Source organism: Prinia subflava, chromosome 1, assembly GCF_021018805.1.
Source record: "Prinia subflava isolate CZ2003 ecotype Zambia chromosome 1, Cam_Psub_1.2, whole genome shotgun sequence".
NCBI lineage: Eukaryota > Metazoa > Chordata > Aves > Passeriformes > Cisticolidae > Prinia > Prinia subflava.
The window spans coordinates 138,339,627-138,367,050 of record NC_086247.1 but is presented as its reverse complement, the minus strand read 5'-3'; the positions used below and the strand labels follow the sequence as shown (position 1 = coordinate 138,367,050).

General features: G+C 38.2%; 1 protein-coding gene across 3 annotated transcripts in view; it reads right to left on the bottom strand.

The window, feature by feature from the left end:
* Nucleotides 1-27,424, bottom strand: part of WAC (WW domain containing adaptor with coiled-coil) — a 55,146-nt gene that overhangs the window by 10,781 nt on the left and 16,941 nt on the right. For 2 of the 3 annotated variants that reach the window (XM_063414377.1, XM_063414387.1), the window contains exons 4-10: nt 24,333-24,439; nt 23,455-23,570; nt 22,731-22,843; nt 20,993-21,301; nt 6,360-6,605; nt 4,307-4,429; nt 3,192-3,340 (exon numbers count right to left, since the gene is read on the bottom strand). In XM_063414377.1, coding sequence (XP_063270447.1) covers nt 3,192-3,340; nt 4,307-4,429; nt 6,360-6,605; nt 20,993-21,301; nt 22,731-22,843; nt 23,455-23,570; nt 24,333-24,439 — 1,163 coding nt within the window. The remainder of the gene's footprint in view (nt 1-3,191; nt 3,341-4,306; nt 4,430-6,359; nt 6,606-20,992; nt 21,302-22,730; nt 22,844-23,454; nt 23,571-24,332; nt 24,440-27,424) is intronic. The other variant, XM_063414395.1, reaches the window with a different exon arrangement.

The window sequence follows — 27,424 nt, the reverse complement described above, 5'->3', positions numbered from 1 at the left end:
GATACAACGCCTTTTGTTGACACAATTTTTATCCTCTTCATAAGGTGTTCTTTTAAAAAAAATTCTAGTTTCACAGCTGTGACAGAAAGATTTTTTTTTTACTAGGAAGGGTTTATTAATAGACATAACAGAAGCAAATTTAGACCCATGTGACTTGTCAAAATATTGCAAGCTTATTAGGCAAAACAGTTCAACTTAGTATTATTTTTGACTGTATCTTCCATCTGAGCATTGAGTTCATTTTCAATCTCAGAACAGTTGTTCATTACCCAAGTAAAATCTTCATGTACAATCTTAAGAGTTCCCTATTTGAAAATACATTACACAGTGTCAAGAACATAATTACATCACAAGTATATTAAAAACATCTCTATCAAAAATGGGAAAGAAAATCTAAAGCGCATTTATCAGTTTGCTGCTCCCTTTTCTCTAAGTTCTAAACTCACAGGTGACCACAAAAATAGTCATCAGTACCTTCTTGCTTTTCCTTTGTAGTACACATTCAAAGCAAGGTATTAAGATACGAGCAGTAAGAAACAGTCTTTTCTGTGAATTTCTGAACTATGTCAGGATGACAAATTTGGGAATATCGTCATGTCTAATTTACAGCAAATGAAGTTCAAGATACTTCAATTTGCCCAATGCTTTGCATACCTCAGTCAATTTTAAAGTACGTACAAGAGAGGTTCAGCTTCAAAATTTATCCTCCACTCTGCAAAATCAAGCTAACAATTTTAAGAGAAAAGGGAGGAAGCAAAGGAAAAATGGCTTCTAGGGATCCATAAAGACAAAAAACACAAACTGTCCAGCCTGTCTGGCATTTGCTGACTTCACGTGAGTGTGGATTACTAACTAGTGGTCACTTGAACCTTCAGAAATTGTCTATTTCAGTAAGACTTCTGTGACTACAGATGGTAAGTCAGACACGATCTGCTAAAGTAAACTCAAGACATAACTTGATTCATTTAAATACGCAGGGGGAGAGTCTTAATGCAAATTCAAACTCTTTTATGTCTAAGAGGAAAAGTCACCTTTTAAAATTATCATCAAAATGCAAATGGGTTCTTTCTGGTTTTTAGATTAATAGGCATATGCTAAATAAATCTGAGTAGCACATGAAAAGCCCATGGTACTAAAAGGAAAAAGCAAGATAATTGTAAGATCACTCTGCTGTTGAAACCAACAGAACTATATAGTTGAAGGGGCTAAAAGTTTCTAAACTGATTTAGCAGAACAGACTACACAAGTATCTTTATGAAATGTATGACATGAAGAACTTTGCTATTAATGCCTGCATTTTGCACAGCCTGTGAACACACATTAAACCATCAAGGCTGTTCAAACGGAACAATTTCAAAAGGAAGTCCACCAGCAATAATGGAAGAATGAATGTAGATCCAAACTGGTAAAGTAACCAGCTCCTTGGCTGGTAAAAATAAAAACAACAAAAAAGAACCCTGAAGAAGTGGGATTTTTAAGGCAAACCACAAAACCTCTCAACTATTCCGTGTTTTCCAAGTGTTTTAACAGCAACATTCTCACTGAGCTTGACATGTCTGTATAAAGTGTCTTACACAGCTATTCTGCAGAAATTCAGAACAGTTTCTGATCATACAATTTAGGCACAGCTAAAAGACGAAAGGTGACTGGAGTTTGTGAGCCCTGAGCTGCCACAGGCACACAGTACACCTGCAGGCAGACACACAGCTCCAGTGTGAAAGCAGGACTGACATGTTCAGGCAGTCCTAAGCAACAGTGCTGTGCCAATGGCACTACTGCAGTCCCACAGGCAGCTCCAACACCTGTGCATCTGGCACTGGGCTCCTCTTGCACAGGCCAGTTCAGCTTTGTCTGCCCTAAGCCCGTGTGCTCTAAAACTAAGGCTCCTGGCCAGCACCACATCTTGATTAGCATAATTTAGCTCAAACTGTACAACTGGACAAGCTAGCCTGACTGACACATCTGACAGGCTACTAAGACACACTCACACTGGAGCTATCACCACCTAAATTCCCATCTCATGGAACTGAGTACATAAATATAAGAACTATCAAGACAGTTCTTTCCCTACTGAACTGAAAAAGTATCTGCTGTTGAATCAAAATTTGTTACTTCTGGGACTAACAAACAATCTCTGGGCTGTAGAGATCAGAAGAGCTCTACTTCCCATTATAGACAGTACACAAGAAGATTCTTTTTCATATTTCGGGATTTGTAAGTGCCAAATACCTCAACCCTGCTATCTGACAATTTCATTACTTGCCACTTAGCTATGGGATGTGAGGACAGATTGAGGATGCAATCCAGGGGCAGAAACCAAGGTAACAACCAGTACGGGTACACACACAAAGCTTTAGTAATTCATTGTATCATTGTTGATCACAAGAAACTGGGAGAATCACTTGTTTTTTCTTGTACCCATGAAAGAAATCTGATGAGAGAGAATGAGGCATTTTGAATATGAGGAATGCAAAGTGTTCTTCTGAAAAGTATTCCTCAAAGGTATCCACGACATTAGAGGTTCACTTGTGATCACAAAATTGAGAAAAAGACACTTTAGCTAAGCAGGGCTAGTGAAAGAGAATACAGATTTTAGGAAGGTGTCACCCCAAAATCTACAGTCTGCTTCTCAGGAAGAACCTCAGGAGCTTATATGTTAGCTTCAATTTACATTTCCTGGTCACTGATCCAGTGAAGGAATTCTGAATAAATAGAGGTGAGGGGCAGGAAGGGAAAGGGATATTATGTTATTGTTATTGATCTGTAAACACCTAGAGCATTTCTAAACCAAATCTGAGACTACATCACGTTAATTTCCCCAAGAAGCTCTCTCCCATTCTAAGCATCTTTTATTGGGTAAGTAGAGAATTGTATCAGCTGTTGCCTTTGAACTATGTTTTTGTTTCTATTTAAATATGCTAGAGAAGCAATGCCTTCGTAGTATCTCCAGACAGCATCTGAAGCCAGCATAAGAATTTCCTCAAAAAAGTAAACAAGATTTCAAGCTGGATCTGCACTGCCAAAATACAGTCAAGTAGGTGCTTCCACTTGTTAGTTTCTATTGGCAAAAATAACATACATATTTTATCATCCTATATACAACTGTTAGCAAACTGATTATATAGAAGCAATACTTAATATTACTTATATAGTGACTTACTCCAATACAGCATCAATCAGCAGGAGCTTACCTTCTGCTGGGATGATACTGGTGGGGTAGTCATCAAAGGTTTAAGTGGAACAGTGTTAGTCTGCGGCGTGCTTATCCTTGGAGACACGTACGATCTTGGCGATGAGGCATCAGATGTTAAAGACATTGGAGACTGATTAGATGGCTGAGCTGCAAAGGAGGAAAAATTGTGTTTACTAAACCATGTTCTATCTTAAAGTGAATTAGATTTTCTTTTGGTACTTTGGAATATGCTATATTAGATGATATACAAAAGAGTTCACTGTGAACAACTAGAATAATCAAATGTTCAACAAAAATCCTAGCTAAGGAATTTTATTTCCCCTAAGCTCCCCACTTCTAAAATTTCAGGGGAGGGGCAAAGACAAAAAACTATTAGGAAATGCTTTTTACACATGAAGAGACTAAATCATTTGTGACTTGTATTTTAGAGTGCTCAACTCTTTGATCTAACCAAAAGAAAGCACAAACAGTTTATATAGAAACCTACTAACCCATTCTAGGCACACACCAACAGTTCCCCAACCACAGTTAAAAATTACCATTTGTACTGCTCACCTGCTCGGTAAGATGACTGCATTTATTGTTTTGGTTTAAGTTTCTAAACTTAAGTTCTAAAGTTTTTTTATTAAGTTACAAGCCAGAACATATTGAAAATACATGAAAGAGTATCTTGCCTGGAAGATGAATAAAGAAGTCCCTCGCCAGAGGAAACTTTCTTTTAAGAATTTAAAGCCTCCCCCAAGAGTCACAGTTGCACAGCACTACAAGATGGGTGTTGCAGTAAGGAAGAGTTTTGTTTTATATTGTTAAATAACACTAATTTCAGTCCAGAATAAATAGAGAAGGTACCACAGAAGTTTCACATTACTAATAAAGAATTACTTACAAAAAAATTCCTAAAAGGTGAGACAGAGAAGCATGTTTACTTTATTGTGTGTCAGCTTCCTGCTCCTCAATAACAAACTTTTATCCTATCTTCGGAATAAGAAGTAATTCAACATTCTCCACACCATGTGGCCAAAGATATGACAAGAGACAGATTCTACAACTGTATCAGCCTTTTTAAAACATTGCATAATAAATTTATGTAAGTGAAAAAAAGACTCTGAATACCTTGCGTAGACAGTTGCGCAGCTTGAGAAATTAGGGAGGTGATATTGAAAGCAGATGGTCCAGCAGTAAGAATTTTATGGAGTATAGACTGCAGAGAGGCTTGTGTCACAGCTGCTGTTAGAACTGAAAACAAACATTCTGTTTTACTGACAGTTCTAGAACACCACTTGAAACTGTTCAAACTGGCTAATTACATTTATGGTCCATTTTCTTTCAGACTTATTTCTACCATGACCAAGGATCTACCTGAATTGTTTTTCAGTTACTTCCATTCAAGTTTATTTGGAATGTCTAGCAAGTAATCTCTTTGGTAGTTTTAACTTTAAGACACACACTTACAAAAATTCTTTTAAAAATAACTTCAAGTCTTCTGTTTGACCTTATGGATCAGTAATAATTTTTTTAAATAGCAAGAGAAAATTTGTTTAATATGCTACTGTAGTAAGCTTCACTTCACTGTGTGAAGTGTTTTTACAATAATTTTTTAAAAAAGCAGAATCACTTTAACTCACTAAAAGAGATGAGGGGCAGACCTCATGTTCAAGAGAAAAAACAGTATCTTTCAAGTTAAAAATCTGTGTTTCTTCTTACTATGAAAAAACCCCTTATCTGTTCCTAGTTTAGCTATCCCATGTCACCCTCCCCCCCTAAAAAAAAAATAAATCACTTTTAGCCATTTTAAAACTACACAACACAGGAAGAGGATCTTTGAAGTATGATATCACAAGACCCTGAACTGTGAGCTTCTGAATAATCTTTCAAAAAAAGTCTACAGGCTCCATGGTATACTTCCTGAGCATGCATTCCACCCATGCACTCTCCTGAAAAACCTGACTCACCAGCACAAGCACAGAGTAACTCTGAATCGTGTGCACAGTAAGGGCAGCCCTGCTGTGCAAGCTGAAGTCACTCTGCCCACATGGACACAGCCAGGCCCTCATGCCATCAGAACAATTCTGAACACTCTTCTTCCAAGACATACACAGCTGCTGCTCAGATATGGCAAGAGAAAATTACTAGAAATTTCTCTGGGCAGCTTTTAAATAAAATACAATTGGAGTTGAGTGGACCTTTCATTTTTCAACACAACCATAACACTCCTTTTTTTAGTCCAACCTAGTGCACTGCAGTTTTAAGGGCATCTCCCTGCACAGGAAAAAGAAACCAGTGACCTACTCACCTATTAGTACCTAATGAAGACAGAATATTTGCTGATTAAAAAGAAGCAACTGACAGCTTTTTCTGATATTAATTACAAGACACAGAATACTTTGTATGTATTTTCACTTACTTGATTGGCACTTTCAGAAAGTTAAAGACAATTAACTTTCAGCTCTACATGTAAATGTTTTACTTCCTATTTCAACTCGTGATCTGTGCACAAGAAGCAAACAAAAAATCCTACACTAGTTTTATCAGTAAACTTTTATGTGCAGACACATTAGATAAAATTGCATTCAAAATGCAGCAACGCTACCTGCTCTTTCAGCAAAAGGCACTACAGGTAGGCGATAAGCTGACTTCTAACAAACTAAGCCAATGTGACAAAAACCTAAGGGATACACTGATCAAATGTACAAAATTTCACTGGCTAGCAAAGTTATTGATAAGCTACCTATATTCAGAGGCTAACTTGTTATGCTGAAGAAAAAAGTTGTTAGGCAACAAGATTTAAGAACTCCTAGAAGTTTCACTATTTGCAACAAACATTAATAGAACAGCAGCACAAACTACAGAAAACAAAGAACAGTGCACAAAACAAAAGAACAAAGAGCTGTAATGAAATTTTGTGCAACAGACAAATGCTGATATAGTGATCAAGTCACCAGTCTCAATTAGACTGCTCATGTACATCAACATCTATTAATTTGAAAACCTTAAATGTTGAGAAGGTTTAACAGAAAAAAAAACAAACACAAAAATCTCCACTTTACCTAGGGATTCATTTATTCACTTTCATTTAAAATAAGGCTTTCACTTACAACAGCCTGGTATCCAATAATATACTAATGCATGTAAATGAGAGATTACATGAACTTTAAAGAATCCTTACCTTCATTGATTTTGGATATATCTACGCTAGAATTATTAAGCTGCAAGGTGGCTTGCAGAGCAGGCAGCAGCTGTCGAAGGAGATTTGGGTCCTGAAGTAATGGAGGAATTGGTGATTGTGGGATAGGTGAAACAGGAACTGTAGGAGCAGATGAAGCAGGCGCAGAAGTTGGATTCAGTCCAGAAGCAGAAGATGTAGAAGGAGTTGTGCAAGAATGGGATACAGACTTGTCCACAGATGCAGACTCTGAACAGAAGACAGAGAGTATTTTTCATCTTCCCCAATACAACCTGACAACTCACTAGTACAATACTCAAATTCAGAAGATCAAATGCCTAACTACCATTTTTAAGAAACCTCACAACATTATTAGAACAAAAATTGAAGATAAGTGATTTCTAATGCAATTTACGCTACTGAGCCTAACATTTATTACGAGCACACACACACAGCTTTTCCACTTCAAGATACTGGATGAAAAGCAGCCAGTATTAAAAATGAGACATTTTTCCCTTAGCTTTTACTGCAAATGTGGGGCAAAAATTCCTTACTCATCTTTTCTTTTACTGTGCCTACACTCATATTCTACATATTTACTTATGATTTCAATCTTTCTTTGAAAATATAAATGAACAAAAACTTTACAGCCCATGGATTTTGCATATAGGCTACTGTGTCAAATCTGAGGGGAGGGTATAAGCCATGCTTCATTTATGAAGAGATCAGTACAAGAAGCCACACATGTAAGTCTTTCATACAAAATCCAGCTACATTGCTGAGGATTTAGAAAGGATAATGAGCTGTACCAGAAATGTAAAAACAGTGCTGTTAACATCCCCACAGCAGAGTGGAAAAATATCTAAAAATTTATCTGCCCATTAATAATTTTTAACTTGTCAGCTTCTTCAGAAGCATTGAGGCCTATATCCTTTATTTTATTAATACCATTTTAGGTAATATTACCACTTACTATCCACAGAAATACGTATTTCTTAAACTCAACTGTACTGTACGGCAATTTGTTCTGATTAATATGAGTTAATTATTTAATTTTAAATATGAATTCCACTTAACAGGAAGTTGCTCCTCCATTCTAATACCATGAGAAATCTCTGCAATGAAAGTAATTCAACTTACTATAGGTGTACCATCAGTCACTTCAAATATCCTTCCTTTCAGAAACCTAGATCATCATATTCAATCTTAGCTCCACCTTCTCTCTTCCTCATTAAACCCTCAGAGATCTCTGCCCCCAAATTCAGTCCAGACTAATGCCTCTATAGCACCAAAGAAGTTGGATGCAGAGCGTAAAGCTATCAGATCCAAGATTTCATGCAGGATGTTCGCCCACAGTAATGAAGACCTGGATTTTAAACCCACCTCAAACTGGGAGAGAAGGTCAACCTGGATATTCTACATTTCAGGCAAAAGTCTAAATGAACTGGGAAAATGAGCTGGGAAGTTCTTTTGCTTTAAGGTTGTGCTTGTTTTTTTATTTGGAGAAATGGTCCATGTAAAATTATGCTGCCTTTATTAGTCAAGAAGTGAAAAGGTCTTGTTTTGGTTTACTACATAAGAATAACATGTTACAGAATTTCTAACAGCTTCTGTATTCCAATAACCTTAACTGCAATTTCCAAGATTAATTTGGAGAAGAACCCTGAAAAAATAAACATAACAAATTACAGAAGTGAGTAATGATGTGTAAATCTTTTCACTAAGATTTCTAACCTCCCTGGGAGGAGGATTTCTACTTCCACACTGTTGCAGTATAAATAGCTTATGAAGGTCACAAATACTCCAGAAAACTTTTTCCAGACAAGTAGCTGAGAAACCTGAACCCAAAAAAAACCCAGCTCAAGAATCCAAATTCGAAAGCTTGCAAGGATGGAACAGCCAGGACACAAAGACATAGTCTGGAGCTTTAGGCGAACTTCCGAAAAAGATGCGCCCATATCTAGTTACAGTCTCCTGTTGCAATGTATCTGTGAAGGGACCTGGTCATTTGGCCAGCAGCTTTGATAAGAACAACTTTAAAAGGGACAGAAAGGGTTATAAAGATTGAAGATAGGGAAAAAAAGAAAAACTAGTTACAAAATTTCTGTACGGTTTTCAGCAACATGAACTAGGACAGCTGATGAGGTATTAGTTACTTGTAAAACACCAAATCATTAGTAAACATTTTTGTTATTAAGTATTGCATACGAAATCTTATGTTAGAGTATTCAAAATAAACAAGTTGTTTACTTGTTAAGACAACTGCAGGTCAAGACACATCTAACAAGAATCTTATCATACTAAACAAAAGCATGTGAAGTTTAAATTGAACTTGGATCTGTCAAAGTCCAAATAAGATCAAGATACACTCGCAGACAAAAGCAAAGGAAATAAGCACAATGGCACATGTCAGTACTTTTATGTACAAGTCTGCTACCTACAGTTTTTCTTACCAGAAAAACAACCATTAAAACACAAAATATCCTCATTTCAAAATGAAAAAAGAATACTGAGCAACTGCTAGCACTAATTTCAAAACATCTTTAATGTATTTAGGCTTGTCTTCAGTTAAATATTTATTTTAGGTAAAGAAGCAACTCATTACTGTACTATTTATTCATGTAAGTGAATACCTGACCCTCAAACCACACCACCATACCGAACAGCTGGAAGTGCTTTTCACCCACGCTGCAGTTCTGAACAGTAAACACACTGAATCAAAGGCAAACTCAAGCTAACAGTGCAGTTAATGCAGACCTGGGTATTCACTTATTTCTCACATAACAGAACTCAAAACATGTCACTCAAAACCACTGAATTCCATGAGGTCTGTAAAACTGCTTGAGTTTTTATGCTATAAAAATGCACACTGAATTGCATCAACACAATACAGCCAAGTTATTTCTTTCAGACAATATGGAGACACTATTTCACAGCTGTATTACTGCAGGTATTTAAAGTATGTGTTAAAATATATCTGTGAAAGGGATTTTTGTACAGCCACCCTATTAAACCTAGAGAAAGGATACAAAGCACGGATAATGCCTAATGCTAACATTCCAATCTTCTGAGATGTTTAACAACTCAAAACCAAAACACTAAATGCTATAAAAGAATACATTGCTACGATCATGACTACCTACATCACATTAGAACTGGTATTTAACATCATAGAGGATGCAGAGTAAAATGACTGTTCAGAGCATCACACAAATGAATTTAAGTTATTATTACTGAAATTCAAGCTATAAACCTGTTTCTGCCAAAAAAACCACACCCCAACCTATAAAAATATTGGTAGAAATTCAAGTATTTCTTGTTTGTATTAAGTTGTTGTGCTGGTTCTCACCAAGACAAGGTTAATTTTTGGAGTAGTCTGAAGGGTTGGTTATTCTATACCACCTCACTTCACTTCCAGCAGCAGGGGTAAGGGAGTTGTTTCCCAGTTGGTGTAGTGTGAATTGGTTCTCTTGTACACCCTTTTATTAATATTGCTGCTGTTAGTGTTCATTTCTTATTTCACTGCTGATTCCAATAAATTTTTCTTATCTCAACCTGCAATCTTTTCCTTCAGTGCCTCCAATTCTCCTCTCTAGCCTGTCACACAGGGAGGGAGGAAGCAGTGAATGAACAGTGCATGGGAAACATCAATCATAAATCTCAATAGCCTTATTTAGCAACCAATGGGGTACAAAGGGTTGTGATAATCAGATCCGACCAGAGGGGTTTGAAACAAATTTGATTTAAGCATTTCTTGTGCTAGGCAGGGAGTCAATGGTCACAACACTGCTTGGTCTGTTCACACGGTTGTGGCACCTAACCCTGTATATTTTCCTCTATTGGCCCTGTATGCCCACCATGGTATTTTTTTCAGAGCAGGGGACTGAGGGATCAGGATGGCTGTATTCCAGGGGACCAGTTCATGACATGTGGGGCAATGGTGGTCATTTGGGATGTGTGTTCAGTAATGCTGTTTTACCCTTCCTTAGGGGCCTACCTCTGGGAGTCCATTAAACTCTACCTAGTCTATGGGGAACAGGGGTAGGTAATTTTCCCAGCTTTTTATGCCCTTTGTCTCTTTCAGGCATGTTAAACCAGCTTTTGAGAATTCTGGATTTCCTTTGGTTGTTAAGAAAAGCGCAGTCTCGTTGCTATGTCTCGAGTACAGTCTATATCACGTTTAGAGTCAGTGTGGCCCACGCCATGTTGAGAGTCAGAAGAGAGATTTCTAAGAAGGTCTGCCCCACAGGTGGATTGTCACAAGTGGCATGGAATGTGGGACAAAATGGGCCAGTTTGGGGGGAAATTCTCTGCTTCAGTGGCTTGGATGTTCACCCCCAAACAACTACAGGATCCCAACAAGGTGACAGAGTATTTTCAAGGAGGACGGTGTGACATCTCCAGAGGGGAGCAAATCATTGCAGTGTGTTGGGCACTGGCTATTCTTTACCAGACACAGTTCAGTAGTAGACAGTCCCTCAGGGAGAACAGGAGGAAAACAAACAAACAGGCACTGAGCCACTCAAACAGCAGGTGAACCAGAGGAAAAACCTGTGCCAGTGGCAGTTGTCCCTGTACAGAAGAAATCCAAGATCAAATTGGCTCATTTAGTGAGGGATGAAGAGGTAGTAGAACCCTCACAACAGCAGGAAGGGGAAGGGCCAAAGATCATTGTCCAATCCCTGTCCCTGAGTGAGTTGTGAGATATGCAGAAAGACTTCAGCTGCCAGTCAAATGAACCCCTGGTGACATAGCTGCTCCAGTGCTGGGGTATTATGACCCATGATATGAAACTAGATGGCAATGAAGTCAAGTAACTGGGATCCCTGTCCTGCGACATGGGTACTGAAAACAGAATTGGGAAGGAGACAAATTCACAGCCTTTGGAGGTGACTCCTGTCATGCAGGAGGGAAGGGGCTGTCTCACAGACAATCTAGTAGTGCACCCCAGCAGGTAGAATGCCATGGAAAAAAGGTATGCAGTATGTGAATCAGATGTGCTGGAGGTAATCTACAGAGATTTAAACAATGAGCAATCTCCTGTAGATTCACATCAGCTCCAGAGTACACAATCTATGTGGCAGAAGTTTGTACAGAGCATGCCACTCATATGCCAACACATTAATGTCAATGAAAGGAGAACAAACAGTGCTTCATGTGACTACCCAACTCCAGCAATATGACGATCATCTTGACCCACACTTCAGCTGTGGAGACTGTCCAAGATTTTGGACAGACTTGAAAAAGTCAGTGAGCAAACATCCCATGTCCTGCCAGTACAGAGTCTCTGCTATTGGGAGCAAGAACCCCCCCTGCTTGAGAGAGAAGACACACACGACAAGGTAACCTGTGCTTTTTCTGGGAGCTAAACAGAGGACATGAGGAAGTGGGGTGGAAAATCCACCTCTGCCCTTGCAGTACAGGTATGTGAGCTGAATGTGTGGAAGAACAACCACGACAGGAAATTCTTCAAGGAGAAATGCCACTCTCATTTTCAGTGGGCACGTCCTCAGACAAAAGAGCTGATGTTACTTCTAATTCTCTAGAAAGGACCTCGAGTTCATATTTACAAGGAGTGAGCAATGAGAACTATGACCAGGACTAAAGGCGCCCTTCCTGCAGCCAGATGCAGGAATGGGACAATCAGGTCTCTTTGTGGATCCAATGGCCTGGCATATCAGACCCACAAGAGTGTAAGGCTTTAACTGATACCAGCACATAATGTGCCCTGATGCCATCAGGATACACAGGGGCAGAATCAATCTCTATTTCTGGGCTGACACAGGGATCCCAACAGCTGACTACTGGAAGCTAAGTGAACCTTACTGGGAATGAGTGGCAAAACTACCCCACTGTGACTGACCCAGAAGCACCATGCATCCTTGGCACAGATGACTTCAGGAGAGGGTATTTCAAGGACCCAAAAGGGCATTGTTGGGCATCTGGGATCGATGCTCCAGAGACAGAGGAAATCAGACAGCTGAGTATCTTGCCTGGTCCATCAGGGGACCTTTCTGTTCTGGGACTGCTGAGCGCTGAAGAACAAGAGGTACCCAGTTGCTACAACAGTAATTGCTGACCACACCACACCAACTGTGACTCTGTGACCCCCATCATGAGAGGATTTGTGAACTGGAGAGCCAGGGAATGAGAGCAAGACTCAACTCATACTTTAGTGGCTCATATGGCTCATGTGTAAGTTCAGTGGAGACGGGAGACTGACAGTGGACTGTTGTGGCCTGAATGAAGTCACACCAACACTGTGTGCTGCTGTGCCAGAGCTGCTTGGATTTTCCTATGAACTGGAGTCCAAAGCAGGGAAGTTGTGCCACCATCGACACTGCCAATAAATATTTCTCCATTCCTCTGGCAGGACAGTGCAGGCCACAGTTTGCTTTCACCTGAGGAGGATGCAGTACACTTGGAACCAACTGTCCCAAGGGTGCAAACACAGCTCCACCATTTGCCATGGACTGAAAGCACTGGTAAAGGGTGAGGCTCCAGAACACTAGCAGTACACTGATGACATCACTGTATGGAAGAACACAGCACAGCAAGTTGCTGAGAAAAGAGAGAAGATAATTCAAATCATCCAGAAAGCAAATTTTGCCATAAAGCGAAGTAGGGTCAAGGGACTCGTCCAGGAAATACAGTTTTTAGGAGTAAAATGGCAAGATGGAAATCATCAGAGTCCAATGGATATGGTCTGCAAAATAGCAGCTATGTCCCCATCAATAAGCAAATAGTAAGAACAAGCTTTCCCAGATGCTATGGGTTTTTTGAGAATGCATATTCCAGATTACAGTCAGACTGTCAGGCCTCTCTATCATGTAACATGGAAGAATTATTTCAAGTGGGGACCTGAACAACAAGCTTTAAACAAAACAGGATTGTGCAGTAGCCCTTGGGCCAGTCAAGAAAGATGTGAAAAATGTGCTCTACATTGCAGTCAGGGAGAATGGTCCTTCCTGGGGTCTCTGGTAAAAAAGCACCTGGGGAGACTCAAGGACAATCCCTGCAGTTCTAGAGTCAGGATACAAAAGATCCAAGGCCTGCTACGTCCCAAATGAAAAAAAGAATTGAATCAGACAATGGGACTCATTTCAAAAACAGCCTTATAGACACTTGGCCACAGTACTGAGTGGGTACATAACATTCCCTATCATGCACCAGCCTCTGGGAAAACTGAACTGTTCAACAGACTGTTTAAAACCACATTGAAAGCAGTAAGTGGTAGGACCTCCAAACATTGGAAGATACACTTAGCAAAGGCCACCAAGTTAGTTAACATCAGGGGCTGTACCAAGTGAGTTGGCCCTCAAACAAAACTTCCATGTACCACAGAAGGGAATTAAGTCCCTGTGGTGCATATGAAGAATGTGTTAGGGAGACAGCTTGGATCAGTCCTTCCCCAAGCAAAGGCAAAACCCATCCCACAGGGTAGGCAAACCCACCCATGTTTTTGCTCAAGGACCTGTGTGGACTTGGTGGGTAATGCAGAGGGATGGAGAAACACTATGTGTACCTCAAGGGGATTTGACTCTTATGTGAGAACAGTCTGTAAAGTTGAATTTTAAAACACTGGCCACTGAATGACACTCTCACTGTATGTTGTAACTACACGAACAGTGAGTATGGACTGCTTCAGATATACAAATCAGGAATTTCTGATAGATCCTGCAATTAGCCGGGAGCACACCAGTTGGAAGGGCGTAGGATGTGGGCATGATGCAGGTGGTACAGAATAAGGGGTGGTTAATATCCTGGTTCTGGCCAGCACAGGGTTCATTTCTGCAGCAACCAGGAAGAGCAGTTATTCTGTACCACCTCACTTCACTGCCAGGGTTGGGGAAGGGACTCTTTCTCCAGTTGGAGAAGTGGCAGCAGTTCCCATACTGCTTTTCCCTCGTGGTAAGCTTCTGTTCACATGTGAATTTTTCACCTCTCTTATACACCCTTCTAATAATATTGTTGCTTTTACTGTTCATTTCTTATTTCCTTGCTGTTTCCAGTAAATTGTTCTTATCTCAAGCTGTGATCTTTAGCTCTTCTCCACAAAGGGAAACTCCTCTGTGATGGAGACTCACATGTTAAAAAAACAATACTAGAAACTAGCTGTATATAATAATCACAAATTTCTTTAGCTTAATTTATACCCATTTATCTTCATGGCTCAGACAGGATACTAAATCATAGAAATACTGCAAACAAACAAAAAGCCTCCAAAGATTTTCACATCCATTTTTGAATAATGTAACTACATTTTGAATAACGTAACTAATGTAACTAGAAGGTTAAAACCTGGTTTAATTTATCATGCTGTACAGAGCCTGCAAGTTTTGCCTTTTGAAGTTAATTTAACTTGTTAGAACTCCTCAAGATGAAATATTTGTCTGACAAAAACCCTCAGATATCACTCACTGGGGTGTATGCATTTCCCCTGTTTTTTCCACAAATAGAAGCAAAAACTGCTCACTCCTTTCTTTTCCTCCCTTATTCCCTTGTTCTGAGAGACTGTTTCATTGTTTATTTTGCCACAGAATTAAGTTTACTTTCCAACATCTAAACACTATTTTCTAGTTCATTAGAGTTTTTACAAATACTTATTAATAATACAATCCTGTAGCTCTTAAGTGCACTTGAAGCCCTCAAACATCATGAAACACAGTCAAGATGAACACAGCATGCTGAGAAAAGTTAAATATCTTCACAAATTTAAATCCTGTAGTTTTACAATTCTGACACACTGATCCTACATCTGTGTCAACATCATTTCATGTTCCTTAACAAGCAATCTACACTATTATTGCAGAAAAAGGATTTGGATTACATGGCAGTTATTCATAAACCTAATCTGAATCATTACGCATCAGACTAATTTTGAAATGACAACTGGAATTTTACCAAGAGAAAAATGCAAATTAACCTGGGTGGTTTTTTTGTAACAACTTAAGACTTTTGCAGGCTTTACAGCACAGATTATGACTGAAGAAGTGCAACAGGGCAAGGCTACAGCCTCTTCATTGTCAACATCAATTTCAAAACAAATGCTATGCAAATGCACCTGAAACTCCATCTTTTATCATGGAAGTCCCAAGGAAGGCTTTTTAAATAATAAAAAAATGCAATTAAAAACTAAAACTAGAACATAGCATGCTGTAATCTCTTCAAGTTTTAAGAACTTCATTAAATAAAATTTGTTTTATCTCTTCCTCTGAATGACTAAAAAAAAATTAGATTATTTTAAAAATTGCTTGTTGTGATTTTTAAAATATGACTTTGCACCAATTTTTCCATTATAAGGTATGCATAATAAATTCTCAATATCTGTAGCTTTTAAAAAAACTTTAAAAATCCATTCACTTTGTGGCAATAGCATGAAAATAGAGTTTGTTTTCTGACAATTATGCAAACAAGTTTATTAGATGCAGCCTACATACAGAACTATATTATAGAACTAAACAACTTTCTGGACCATCAGCTTTATTCACATGGAAAAAAACTGACCAAAAAATAAAGCCATCCAAAGCAGAAAACAAGAAAGGAGGAAAATGAAGTCAGCAGATGGTAAAAAGAAACATCATTAAATGTGGAGATTAACTTAATGGGAAGAATTTTGAATTGGTTTAACATTAAAATGGAGCAGTAAAAGAACTTTTTACAATGAAAATAACTTTTGAAGACCGCAATGATTAAGGAAGAGCTTTCTATTAATAACCCTCTCTGCTGGGTGTATGACCCACAATCACATCTTTTGGACAGAAATGAAAGAAATCCAAGTTATCAGTCTGAGTTTCATATGACAAGAACCTGTATGACACAAGATGCAGTTCAAGTTTTGCAAAGAAGTTTGCTGAAGTTTTGGCTTAAGTAGAAATACCACATCAAGTCAGAATGGGAACATTCTAGTATGATGCTTCCAAGCAGTGGGAATTTTTTAATAACATGGCCAAACAATCCTTTCTGAAAAAAATAACAGATCATTTTCAGCAGTTGTGCCAAAATGATCTTCAGTTTTTTCTGAACACCCTTAGCTTCTCAGTTTGGTGATGCCAAAACTGAGTAGCATGTTTATGTGTGTGTATAAAAATATATATATATATATGACTCAATCTTTGCCCCTTACGACAATTTCTGCTCCTAAGCAAACAGCTGATCTGCCAGGACTGACATTCTGAAAGGCAACCCTAAGCCTACAGAGGAGTAGAAATGAAGCCCTCTGACTGTTCAGCTACCCTGCTACGGAGAAGAGGTTTGACACTGACAGTCCCACACCTCTGCTGTGCCTCTGCCACCCTGCTGTCTGCTGGAGTCCTGTGAGCACCTGCAATTTGCTCACCCTCCTCCTGACCAGACTGTGCCGAGCTCATGGGGCACGTCAGCACGACAGAGAAGAGGATGGGGAAAAAAGAAAACTGGGAAATGCCTTTTTTGTGAAGGAAGGACTTTCCTTCACAGCCCTCTTCCTGACAGCTAACATGCAAGTACTCTCTGCATGACTAGCTTTACATTAATGCTATATATTAGCATGCTCTTATTCTGATTGCTAGCAACAAAGATTTATTTTTAATGACATGGAAATTACTGACTGCTGTTGACTAGATGATTCCTAAATTATTAAAGTGGCCCTCTGAGTGTTCCAATAGCTCTTACTACAGATGTAAATTTTATCCCATTTAAAACAAAACAAATGCATCCAAAGTCCTTTGGAGTCAACACTACAGTATTACCCACCCACTCTGTTGTGAGCTTGAGCTGTTATCTTTGCACTGCCAGCAACTATTAGGTACGTGTGCTCTTGCAGTGTGCTCTCTGTGGGAGGAAAACTGCATTACAAAATCTTCAGAAGTTTGTATCTTGTTACCCTATAAGCCTCATCTCTACTTCACTGATTAAAAAGCTACTACCCAGAGCAGCTAACAGAACTGCTTCATTTTCTGCTGATGATTAAGAACCGTAACACATTTTCTGTGCTGAAGCACCTGGAGTGTACAGTCCATCAACTAAGCTCTCTGAACACTGACACTCACATTTATCTGTTTTACACAGTTCAGTTCTGATCTGCTACGGACCTTAAGCCACAACAAAAATACACAAATATTTAAAAGCAATGCATTCTGTAAACATATTTGATCAAATGAAACTACAGTAGCAATAACAACCAGATTCTCAAAAATACTCGAATCATCTAATATATAAAAAAATTCCCTATTTCTCACATTTGGATTTCTCCAGTCTTAAAACTGAATTTTTTGTATTTTACCTCTGCTGTCAAAATAAATGTAACAGCAATGTTCAGCAAACAATTATAAAACATTGGAAGAAACTAACAGTCTCACGTGTAACTTTTTCTAACTGACATATGAATTGAGTAATATACTTGAAACTGTAAAACTCAGCCAAAGAAGATGCAACAATACCAGAAGCAATGTTAATAACTGACCACTAAAGACTAGTGAGTGTTACAAGAAAACCACAGGGGTGAGAAAAGGAAAAGAAGCACCAGAGTCACAACCCACCCAGCATTGCACTGACCAGCTTGCTGTGTTCTCATAGAAGTTTTAGGGTACTGCAGCACTAGAAACAAAAGTGCTGCCTGATGGGACTCAGAGGAAAGGTGTGAGAAGCAGTATCCTACAGACAGACACACTGTTAAGATAAGGACAATACAACATTTCATTCTGAATTAGAAATAGGAAATGTGATGTGCCCTACAGATAAAGCAGCCAAAAAGTAGGAAAAGCAACCCCACACTTTACCTGCATAAAGCACTCACAGTGAGCACAAACAGAAGCAGCAGATTCTGACTGGAACATTCAAACCAAAGGGTAGAGGTCAAATAGTTCCCCAGGAACTCTCCACTACTGCCAGCCATTGAGGGCAGAGGACTACTGCTAACAGCTGAGCTATAGTTCAGCCAGGGATTTTATTCAATCTCCTTGTGGGACTACAACATACCCCTGCAGCAAAAGAGATTGAGCTGAAATAAAGCATTGTTGTTGGGTTTTGTGTTTTTCTGTTGTTCTGCTGTTCAAAACTATTACTGCTTAAAAAAAAAGCCACACTGAAATCAGAACTAATAGAACAGTGGTACATATAGGCTGGCACAAGGCAGCCAGAAACACATTCACAAGAAGCAAGTTTCATTTAAGGAAGGACTACTGCGCATTTTATTCAGTCATTTGGACCAACCTATTTTTATAGGCAAAAAATACAGTTTTACCTCCTTTTAGAAAGAGAGAGGGATGACACAGACAGTCAACAGAAAAAGAAGATTAAAGGCTATCTGCTTTACTACTGTAAACATAAATCTCTCAAACTACTTTTCAGTTCTGTAAAGACACTTTTAGAAGACTGTTTGAACCAAGTGTCTCAGGACAATTATTGTATTTTCAATTTTTATAGCAGCTACAAAAAACTTTATAAACTGCATACTTCTAGTACTGCAGGTTCACAGTCACCTCTGAGAGAAGGAGTAAATCATGCAAAGCAATGTTTCTTCCCTTTTTAAAATTTTAAATATGCAAAATGCTACAGAAAATTTACTGGTTTAATTTCCTTAGAAAGACAGTCCGACATTCCCCACAAAGTCAACTGAATGCACTCTTTGATGACCTTTAATCATGACAGAACCTGCATTGAATTCTTCTGTTTCTGTACAAGAGCTAAAGCAACACGTAAAGCTCACATTTTCTAGAGTAAGAATTTCAAGCCCAATACTCACCTATCCTAATTCTTCAATTATGTACTAACTTTCAGTAATCCACCCTTTTCTGAAGCTCAGTAAGTACAATATTTGCTCACAATCAAGTGCCATGAAACAGATCAATGAGGCATGATTATTACAGAGAATCTATTCATTTAACCCACATAAGAATACAGAAATTCAGCAAATTATTTAATATGGAACCATCATCCATGGCATTATGGATTCTAAAGTAAGATTTACAGTATCAAGACTGCCCTGTGTGATTGTTTTCATTATTATACCCAGATGTTCTCAAATTAATGTTGTATGTAATAAGTATTAGAACTCTCTGCCAACATCTGTAGCAGTTGTCAGAATGGGAAGTTCCTTCAATTGCTGTAAGAATCAGCTGTTCAATCAATGAAGATGTGCAGTAAAGCAGTGAAAGAACACCCAGTATGCAATCTGATCACACACCAAACAGGCATCAAGAACATGACAGAATTGAATAATAATAAGAGGGGTTTCAAGTGTATTTTAAATATAGAAATGGAGTAGTACACTAAAGGAAAGAACACTTGACATGGATGTTTTATGCTGTAATGTGTACAAAGTGCATCAGACTGCAACCAGAATATAGAGGCTTAACTGAAGCAGGTAACTACTGTGCTCAGTACAAGAACCATGCTTGAACTAGTACACCTTACTTCGTGCTTTACTGCATTGACTGGGAAAAGGCTTGCTGAAAATAACTTGTTCCTCTGTAGTTTACAGCCAGCATTCATGACCCAGGTTATGTAAAAATTGCACGAAGTGTCAAGAAAAAACAAAAAAAATTCTTCTCATGCACAACTGTCTTACAATATTTGTCAGTGCATGCTATTGTTTGAATATTTTGGGTGGCCAGCTGTTCTTAAGTCTGTGCAGAAGTTGGAACTCTTCAATAAACAAAAGTGGAAGACACAAAAACGAACACCAAGTACAAGACCAGTGTCAGACCAGAGTCTGTTTTGAGCTTCTTTTTAAAACTACTTAACTAGGCCAACTTGCAAGTATATACAGGGCAAAAAGCCATCTTTCAAAAAATAATTCAATTACATATTAATTATACAGTATTTTAAATTAAAACACAACATGATTATCAAAAATTACTTTTCTCCCTCCCAAAGCTCTCAAAACAGAATTTTCTTACACAATACCACTCTCTAAAATTCAACTACACCAAAGTAACACACTGTGAACACACATCTCATTCTCACAATCTTCTTGAGCTCTTCATGCCTAATAATGAAGTAAATCTAACCAAAAGACAGGTCTGAAAGGTCACAAACAATGCACAGTGAAATCCTGATCTTTGCTTGACTCTAACTGTATCTAACAGGTATTATCAGATGACAGAAGCATATACTACCAGCAGATTTAACACTGAAGATCCAGAATTTCTCAAGATATAGATCAAAACAGATTAGCTCGTACAAACACGTAGAAAGCTCTTGCTTTCTGTAAGAATTGTGCTTGTGTTGATTGAAAGGTTTGACACTGGCATTCCAAACAGTAACAGCAGTTCATAAATCATAATGGTCCAAAATGACTTTTGAATTGTGTAACTACATTACAACACAAATAAATGGCAAAGATCCAAAACAACGAGAGAAGACAAGAATTAAAATATGTTCTACAAAAACACATCTTTCAAATTACCATCTGAAATGTTACTCTGCAGAATGAGCCAGTAAATAGTAAATATCACAGTGTCAATTTGAACTTGTGTAAGATATCGCAAATGGAGTTTAGGGAAAAGTAAACACATAAGAACAGCAATCAGGTTCTAAGCACATACAATCAAAGAGGAAAAAAATCTTTTAAATTCTAGCACTAACATACTTCAAACAAGCAATGTAATGCAATGCATCATCTTGAATATTAGAGGGAATTTCATCAGACATACCTTTTCTCTCTGTTTTCTGTGCAGGGATGGAAGATGTGGATGTAGACAGTTTTGATAAAGTAGATGCTCCATTAGCATCAAAGGATTTCTTTGGCTGGTGATCAGATTGTAGAGAAAATGGACTAGGAGGAACAGTGCTTGGGGTAGCAGTTGGATGAACCACTGGTTTGATGGGATGCTGTACTGGAGTAGAACTACTGTGAGTCTCTGCTCTTGGCAGTCTGTAGTCTCTGTCATTGTGCCTGCTTGTTTGAGATAAAATATTCTGTGGGAGCATACTGCTGGTGTCACTGGAATGCTTGTCTTCCACTTTTTTCCAGGATTCCCCAAGTAGCGTTGCAATAAGGAAAAAAAAAGATTAAATTAGAAACAAGTCTAAGATTGCAGTGACTGATTAATACAGCTGCACACCAACAACTAGAGCTGATTGAACTTCTTATGACTAAAAAAAGCCTCAAGTAGATCAGCATAAAAAGGGCAAAATTTAATTCTACTCACTGACAAAATGCATTTTCTCTGACCTTTGCTTGATTTAGAGTTCCGGTTAAGCACTGTGTTTTGATGAAAGGCTGCTTTAGAACCAGTGTTACAGTCAAATTAATTTTTGAAGTCTCCTAAAAAGATCTAAATCAAGATCTATTATTTCCATCTTGTATTTAGTGTGAAGAGATAATTTGTGCCATTTTTCTTTTGTTCATCAAAAACCCTGAACATCAAGTATAATTTAATAGCTTCACATTCTAGCTTTCAAAGAATTCCTCTCCATGTCACTTGAATACTACTACGACAAATTTACACCTAATTGAAGACATTTATATGTATTAAATATATTACTAATCTGCACTGGTCACATGATCACAGACTTCAAAATATGCTACTCTGAACATACCCAGTAAACACAGAGTAATTCTCTTTATAGATTCTTACATTTTCACCTGTCACAAAACAAATGCTCACTGCATTATGCATGAATGCTATATTTTTGCAGCATCCAGTATATTTTAGCATATGCAGTAAATTTCAGTGTACACAGAAAAATATCCCTTTATACATCTCTACCTTGTCAAATCCAACGAGCGTGGGTGAAGAGTAATATTTTGACTTCTTCTTTTAAACTACCCTGAGAACTATGCTACAAATTTATCCCAACTACATCAGCATACAGACAGAATCTCACAGTACAACTATCTTCCAGAAGAAAATTGACAAAGATAAAAGCTAGGTATCAGGACAAAAATCTCCAAGTTACAGAAATTTATAGTCCAGGAAAGATTTTGCTAAGAGTATTGGTAAGGTAAATATTCTCTCAGTAACATACACAAGCCTCTGATAACCCTGATATCAAAATCCATTGAATTAGGTTATTGTTTTTAGATGTGAAATCTTTATTTTTGAGGTCAGAATACGACATTAGTAGGTCTCAGTGATCACAACAGTCCAACTAAACCACAGATTATGCAAGCTGTTTAAGTAACTACCCACGAAGATAATTAAATTTGACCGTAAAAGCCACAAAAAGGAGGAGTACCATGAAAAGCATTAAGCAAGCATTGCACTAGTAAAGTTATTTAAAGAAACAACATTTGGGAGAGTTAACTGTGCTATCCACTTTGGCTTTTATATATTAAAAGGTGAGAGAAAGAGCTAAGAAAAGGGATTTTTCTTAAATTTTTGAAGTTTGGGAAAGAAAACTAATGCAAACAAGGCAAGAATGTATTGCTGTAAAAAAACCACATACTTCCACTGGCAAACCCACTGGCAGCTGTCGCCTGCATCACCTCTCTTCTGTAATCCCTATCTTTTGGAAAACTGTTAACTGACATTTTGCTAGCTTCTTTTTGTCTCTGCTCTCTGAAGAAAAGAAAACAAAAGATAAGTAAGAACTTACATTATCAAACAATATAACAGTTTCTGTAAGTTACATGAGATGAATGAAACTGTTCAGAGCTTGCTGCTACAGGTGGGGTTAGCAAACTCCAGCCACTGCTTCCTTACATCTGTGCTTGTTGAAGCCCTCAATGCATCAGTTCAGCTCACTAATCTCAATTAAAAAAAAAACAAAACCCAAAAAACAACAAACCAAAACAAACAAACAAACAAAAAACCACCAAAAAACCCCACTCCAACACAAAACATTAAAAGCAACACTCACAAAACAAAACAAAACCCCGACCAAAACAAATAAATAAACCCCAGAACAAAACAAAAGCCAAATCAATCAACCAACCTCCCGCCTCCAAGAACACCACCACCCAAAAAATCATCCCCACACAAACCAACCATACTCCCCACTCAGGCTATGGACTGTCAAGGGATAACAGGTGCCAGGGGTCATGGTAAGGCTAGGAACACAGCAGACTTAGCACAATCTTTTATAGCAGTAATCTATTAGATAAGCTCAACTGCTCTGAAAAGTGCTTAAGAATATTTGTTCTTTATACAATTAAAACAAACACATATACCTTTCCAGCCACTCTTTTGGTTTTTCCCACTGTGAAACTTCTGTTCGGCAGTTGTAGTAGTACTTTTTGCCTGAAGAGCTGATGTGTTCAGACCAATCATCCGCAGAATCATAAGCCTTTAAAATACAAACAGTGTTGGACACAAGACTACTTGAAAGTTTTAATATACAGATTTAATAGCTTTCACTGTTTTTAGAACTACAGGGCACCCTTTTATGTACCCAGATCATTACTTTCCACCACCTCTAAATGCCGGTTTCATTGACAGCTTGAATACATGACCAGTATCCTCCTGTTGCATTCTGCAATAATCTCCTCTGGTTTATTCCCATCAAACCCTTTAACAAAATCTAATAGCACATTTAGTGGCATACAGTAAGGTCAGTACTGATAACATTAGTTTCCTTCACCTTACAATATCCTCAAATTATTATCTTTTCAAAATTTTTCTACTGATCACAAATCTACCAATTATGGTTTTGGGCAATTTTTTACAAACACCACTCTACCTACTCAATCTTTGATAATGAAGGGACTAAAGTTCACAATACGTAATGTATTTCAAATAAGTTAAATCAGACTGTCTGCTCTAGATTTACCACAAAGTTCATGGAAAATATTTCTGCATCTATGTCATTTAAATAATCTAATATTTTAAAATTAATGACAGGTAACTAAAAGCTTTAATGATTACCAATTAGAATAGTTTTAAAACATATGACAATTGCAGGTTGGGTTTACAGGGTGTTTATAAAATAAAGACTGATTTTGGAAAACTCAAGCACAATGTACATGCTGCCCAATTTAGACAAAACCATGAAAATATGGTATGTATCAACAGGGCAACACTTGGATGAAAATCAATCAGAAATACTCACTGCATCAGAAGTTTTGCTTGGATTATTGCTGGGATTAGAAGAATGTGAATTTGAACTATGAAGAGCACTGTGGTTGTGTGAATTTTCTTGTGGAGAGTAACTGGTCCCTGAAAGGAAAGAGAAAGACCATTCACCACTTATGCTTTCAAAGAAATCAACCATCTGCATTCGAAGGAGGTGGAAGGGGAAAGAAGAGGGAAGGCAAGTTGTCCAAAATCTGAATCACATCATAGTTCAGATGCAGAAGTATTTCAAGTGACCACATGCACGTTTCTTCTTTGCATAACATAAAACTTACTTTGATTTTATGATCAGAGTAATGCAGTTTGTCCCTTCACTGGTCTAACTCTCAAACTTTATTCCATTACTAGCAAACAAATAGCCTTTACAATTTTGATGCTTCTAAGAGCCCTAACATGCCAATTCAGAAATTAACAGATATTTTCTCCTCAACATTAGATCAGAAAATTTGAACAGGCTTATCAACAGCCTACATGGTTAGATGCATAAAATCAGATTTCAAGTTTACTGAAGTAATTCTGTTTTCTTCAAACTGCTGTTTTCTTCTCAGACTACTCATTATTAGTTCTAGGTAACTATTTCTGTTTACACATACCAAGCAGACTAAATTTTCTTGAACCTCAGTCTCTGCAATAAAGCTACTGACAACTAGAACACCAAAAGCACCACTTCCCAAACCATCACCTGCTTCTGGCCTCCCTACCAACTACTCTTCAAGGCAACTTGGTTTTCCTCAATGTGAAAACCCTTGAACAGCTGAAACGAGAAAGGAGATAATTCTCAACATCCTTTAGATCTGTATTTGTGCCTAAGCTCAATTCATCTGAACAGTTCCATCTACAGTTAAAACAAGGACACCCATTCCACTCTGCAATCTTCTTTTAAATTTCCTGCTCTTAAGGCCTCCGTTCTCTAAAACTTCTAGGCAAGTAAAAACTCTTCTTCTTGATGGGATTTTTTTTAAAGTTTTAAATGTTCACATAAGTCACACCAAACTAAGAAAAATCATTATCTCACACTTTTCAGGGAAAAACCTAGATATTGCAAATCTAACACTCTCCCAGCCTTTATTTTCCCTTTCCCTGCTGAGAAATTTCTCAATACCCAGGGTACTACATGAAGTACCATTACTTCACAAGTTGTATAGCAATCTAAACATGAAGTCAAAGTGATTCAAAAATGGCAAAGACTTTATCTTATAGGCAATTACAGTAAAGAACTGATAGGTAGGAGTGAATGGAGCCATAAAAAAAATAAAGTAATTGTTTCAAAGTCTTCCAAGAGCTACACACAGAACATGACTAAATGACACAGTAGGGTGCAAAATGAGAGCCATTATAATGCAAATTCTATCTTGTGAGCCTTCAAACTACACAAGCAGTGAAAAAATTACTATTTCAAACTTTTCTCCCCACCTTTAACCCTGCGGGGTAGAAAAACAGTCCATCACAAAAGCGAAGAGGTACACCACCACCCAACTGTTTAGTAGTCCACAAGGGTTAAAGGTCAGTTTGCACAAACATGAGTTACTGAACCAGCACTACCTTAAAACCTTTCCCTGCACTATGTTGGCTTAAACTGTATGTTATTCTGTGTAAAGATATAAGGGGGGAAAAAAAAGGAAAACAGACTAAGTCTCATACTCAAATACAGTCTTTCGAAAGCTAGACCATAATCCTACACCAAAACTATATTGCATACTCAGAGCCCAGCAGAATGACATAGCATGCAGGCAAGTTAGGCTTGTCAAAGCAATACTTACAACCATCACACACTTGTGATGCACATGCCTAACAACAACTACAAAAAAAAATTACGATGCATTTGATTCCTGTATACATATGTAAGTAGTTCATCATCATTACAAAACTGTACTCCTTACTTACATCAAGATGCTCAAATTTTTTTTGGACACTGATTATGCCGTGAAATAACTGTTTAATATTTTTGTATTAGCCATTATTCTAGTCTTTACCATATTCTTCTACTGAAGGATATAGTTTAAATTTTAAATCACTAAAAGTTCTTAATGTATTTTTGTAGGTTGTTCAACAGACATTTTAATTAATTTCTGCTATGACGTAAAAATCATCTCTCCTTTTCAAGGAAAAAAGATGAAAATTTACCAGATGGCTTTGTTTGAACAGTCCCTTCAAAACATCAGAAAACAGCAATGCATTTAATTTACTGTAAAATCCTGTACTATGGATGTAGTATCAGTACATTTTGCTCAGCATGCTCAAGATGTACATGGTGATTTTAAAATACTGTAGTGGCCTAAATACACCGCCACTGGCAATCTAATCTACCAGTTATTTTCCAAACATGAGAGCCATATATCAATAAAACACTGTAAAGTCAATTCCATCCAACCCATAAACAAACCCCTCAAATTCCCTGTGCAGACTTTTGAACCCCACACGGTGTATCAGCAGAATGCCCCATTTCACAGGGTGCCCAGCCCCGGCCTGAGTCACCAAGCACACCGCAAGAGTATCGGAGCAGCTGCAGAAGTCACACCCACCTCCAGCTGGCCCTGATAGGAGAACACCTACTGAGCAGAGCTTTCTTCACAAGGGGCCCTGGGGCTCTGCAGTCCCCCCAGCCAGTCCACCCACACACTCCACCCGTCAGGAACACTGCCCTACCTGGGCCGGCCTCAGCTGCAGAAAAACTGATCACGGCTGCTCCAGCAATGCCGACTGCCTCGGCCCACCAGGACACACGACATGGGCATGTACAGGGCCAGCCGTAAATGCTACTGATGGTGCAGGGACAGTCACACTGGCTAATCACAGGTGAGGGTTCACCACCGTACTTCCGTTCTATTTTACACATAATACCACTTTATGTTTGGATCTCTACCCAAACTTCAGGAATGAGCATACAGAAGGACTGCTGAACTGCTGTTTGCTGGTGGAAAGCTTACAAGACCAAAGCAGATGATCCTCTGGAGAACAAGAATTTTAGGTACTTCAAACAAGTTAAAGGCTTAAACACTGTATGTAAACATGACAACCATATTACCAAATTACCTTTTTATACTGAGGCAACAAGGTTTTACTATGTGG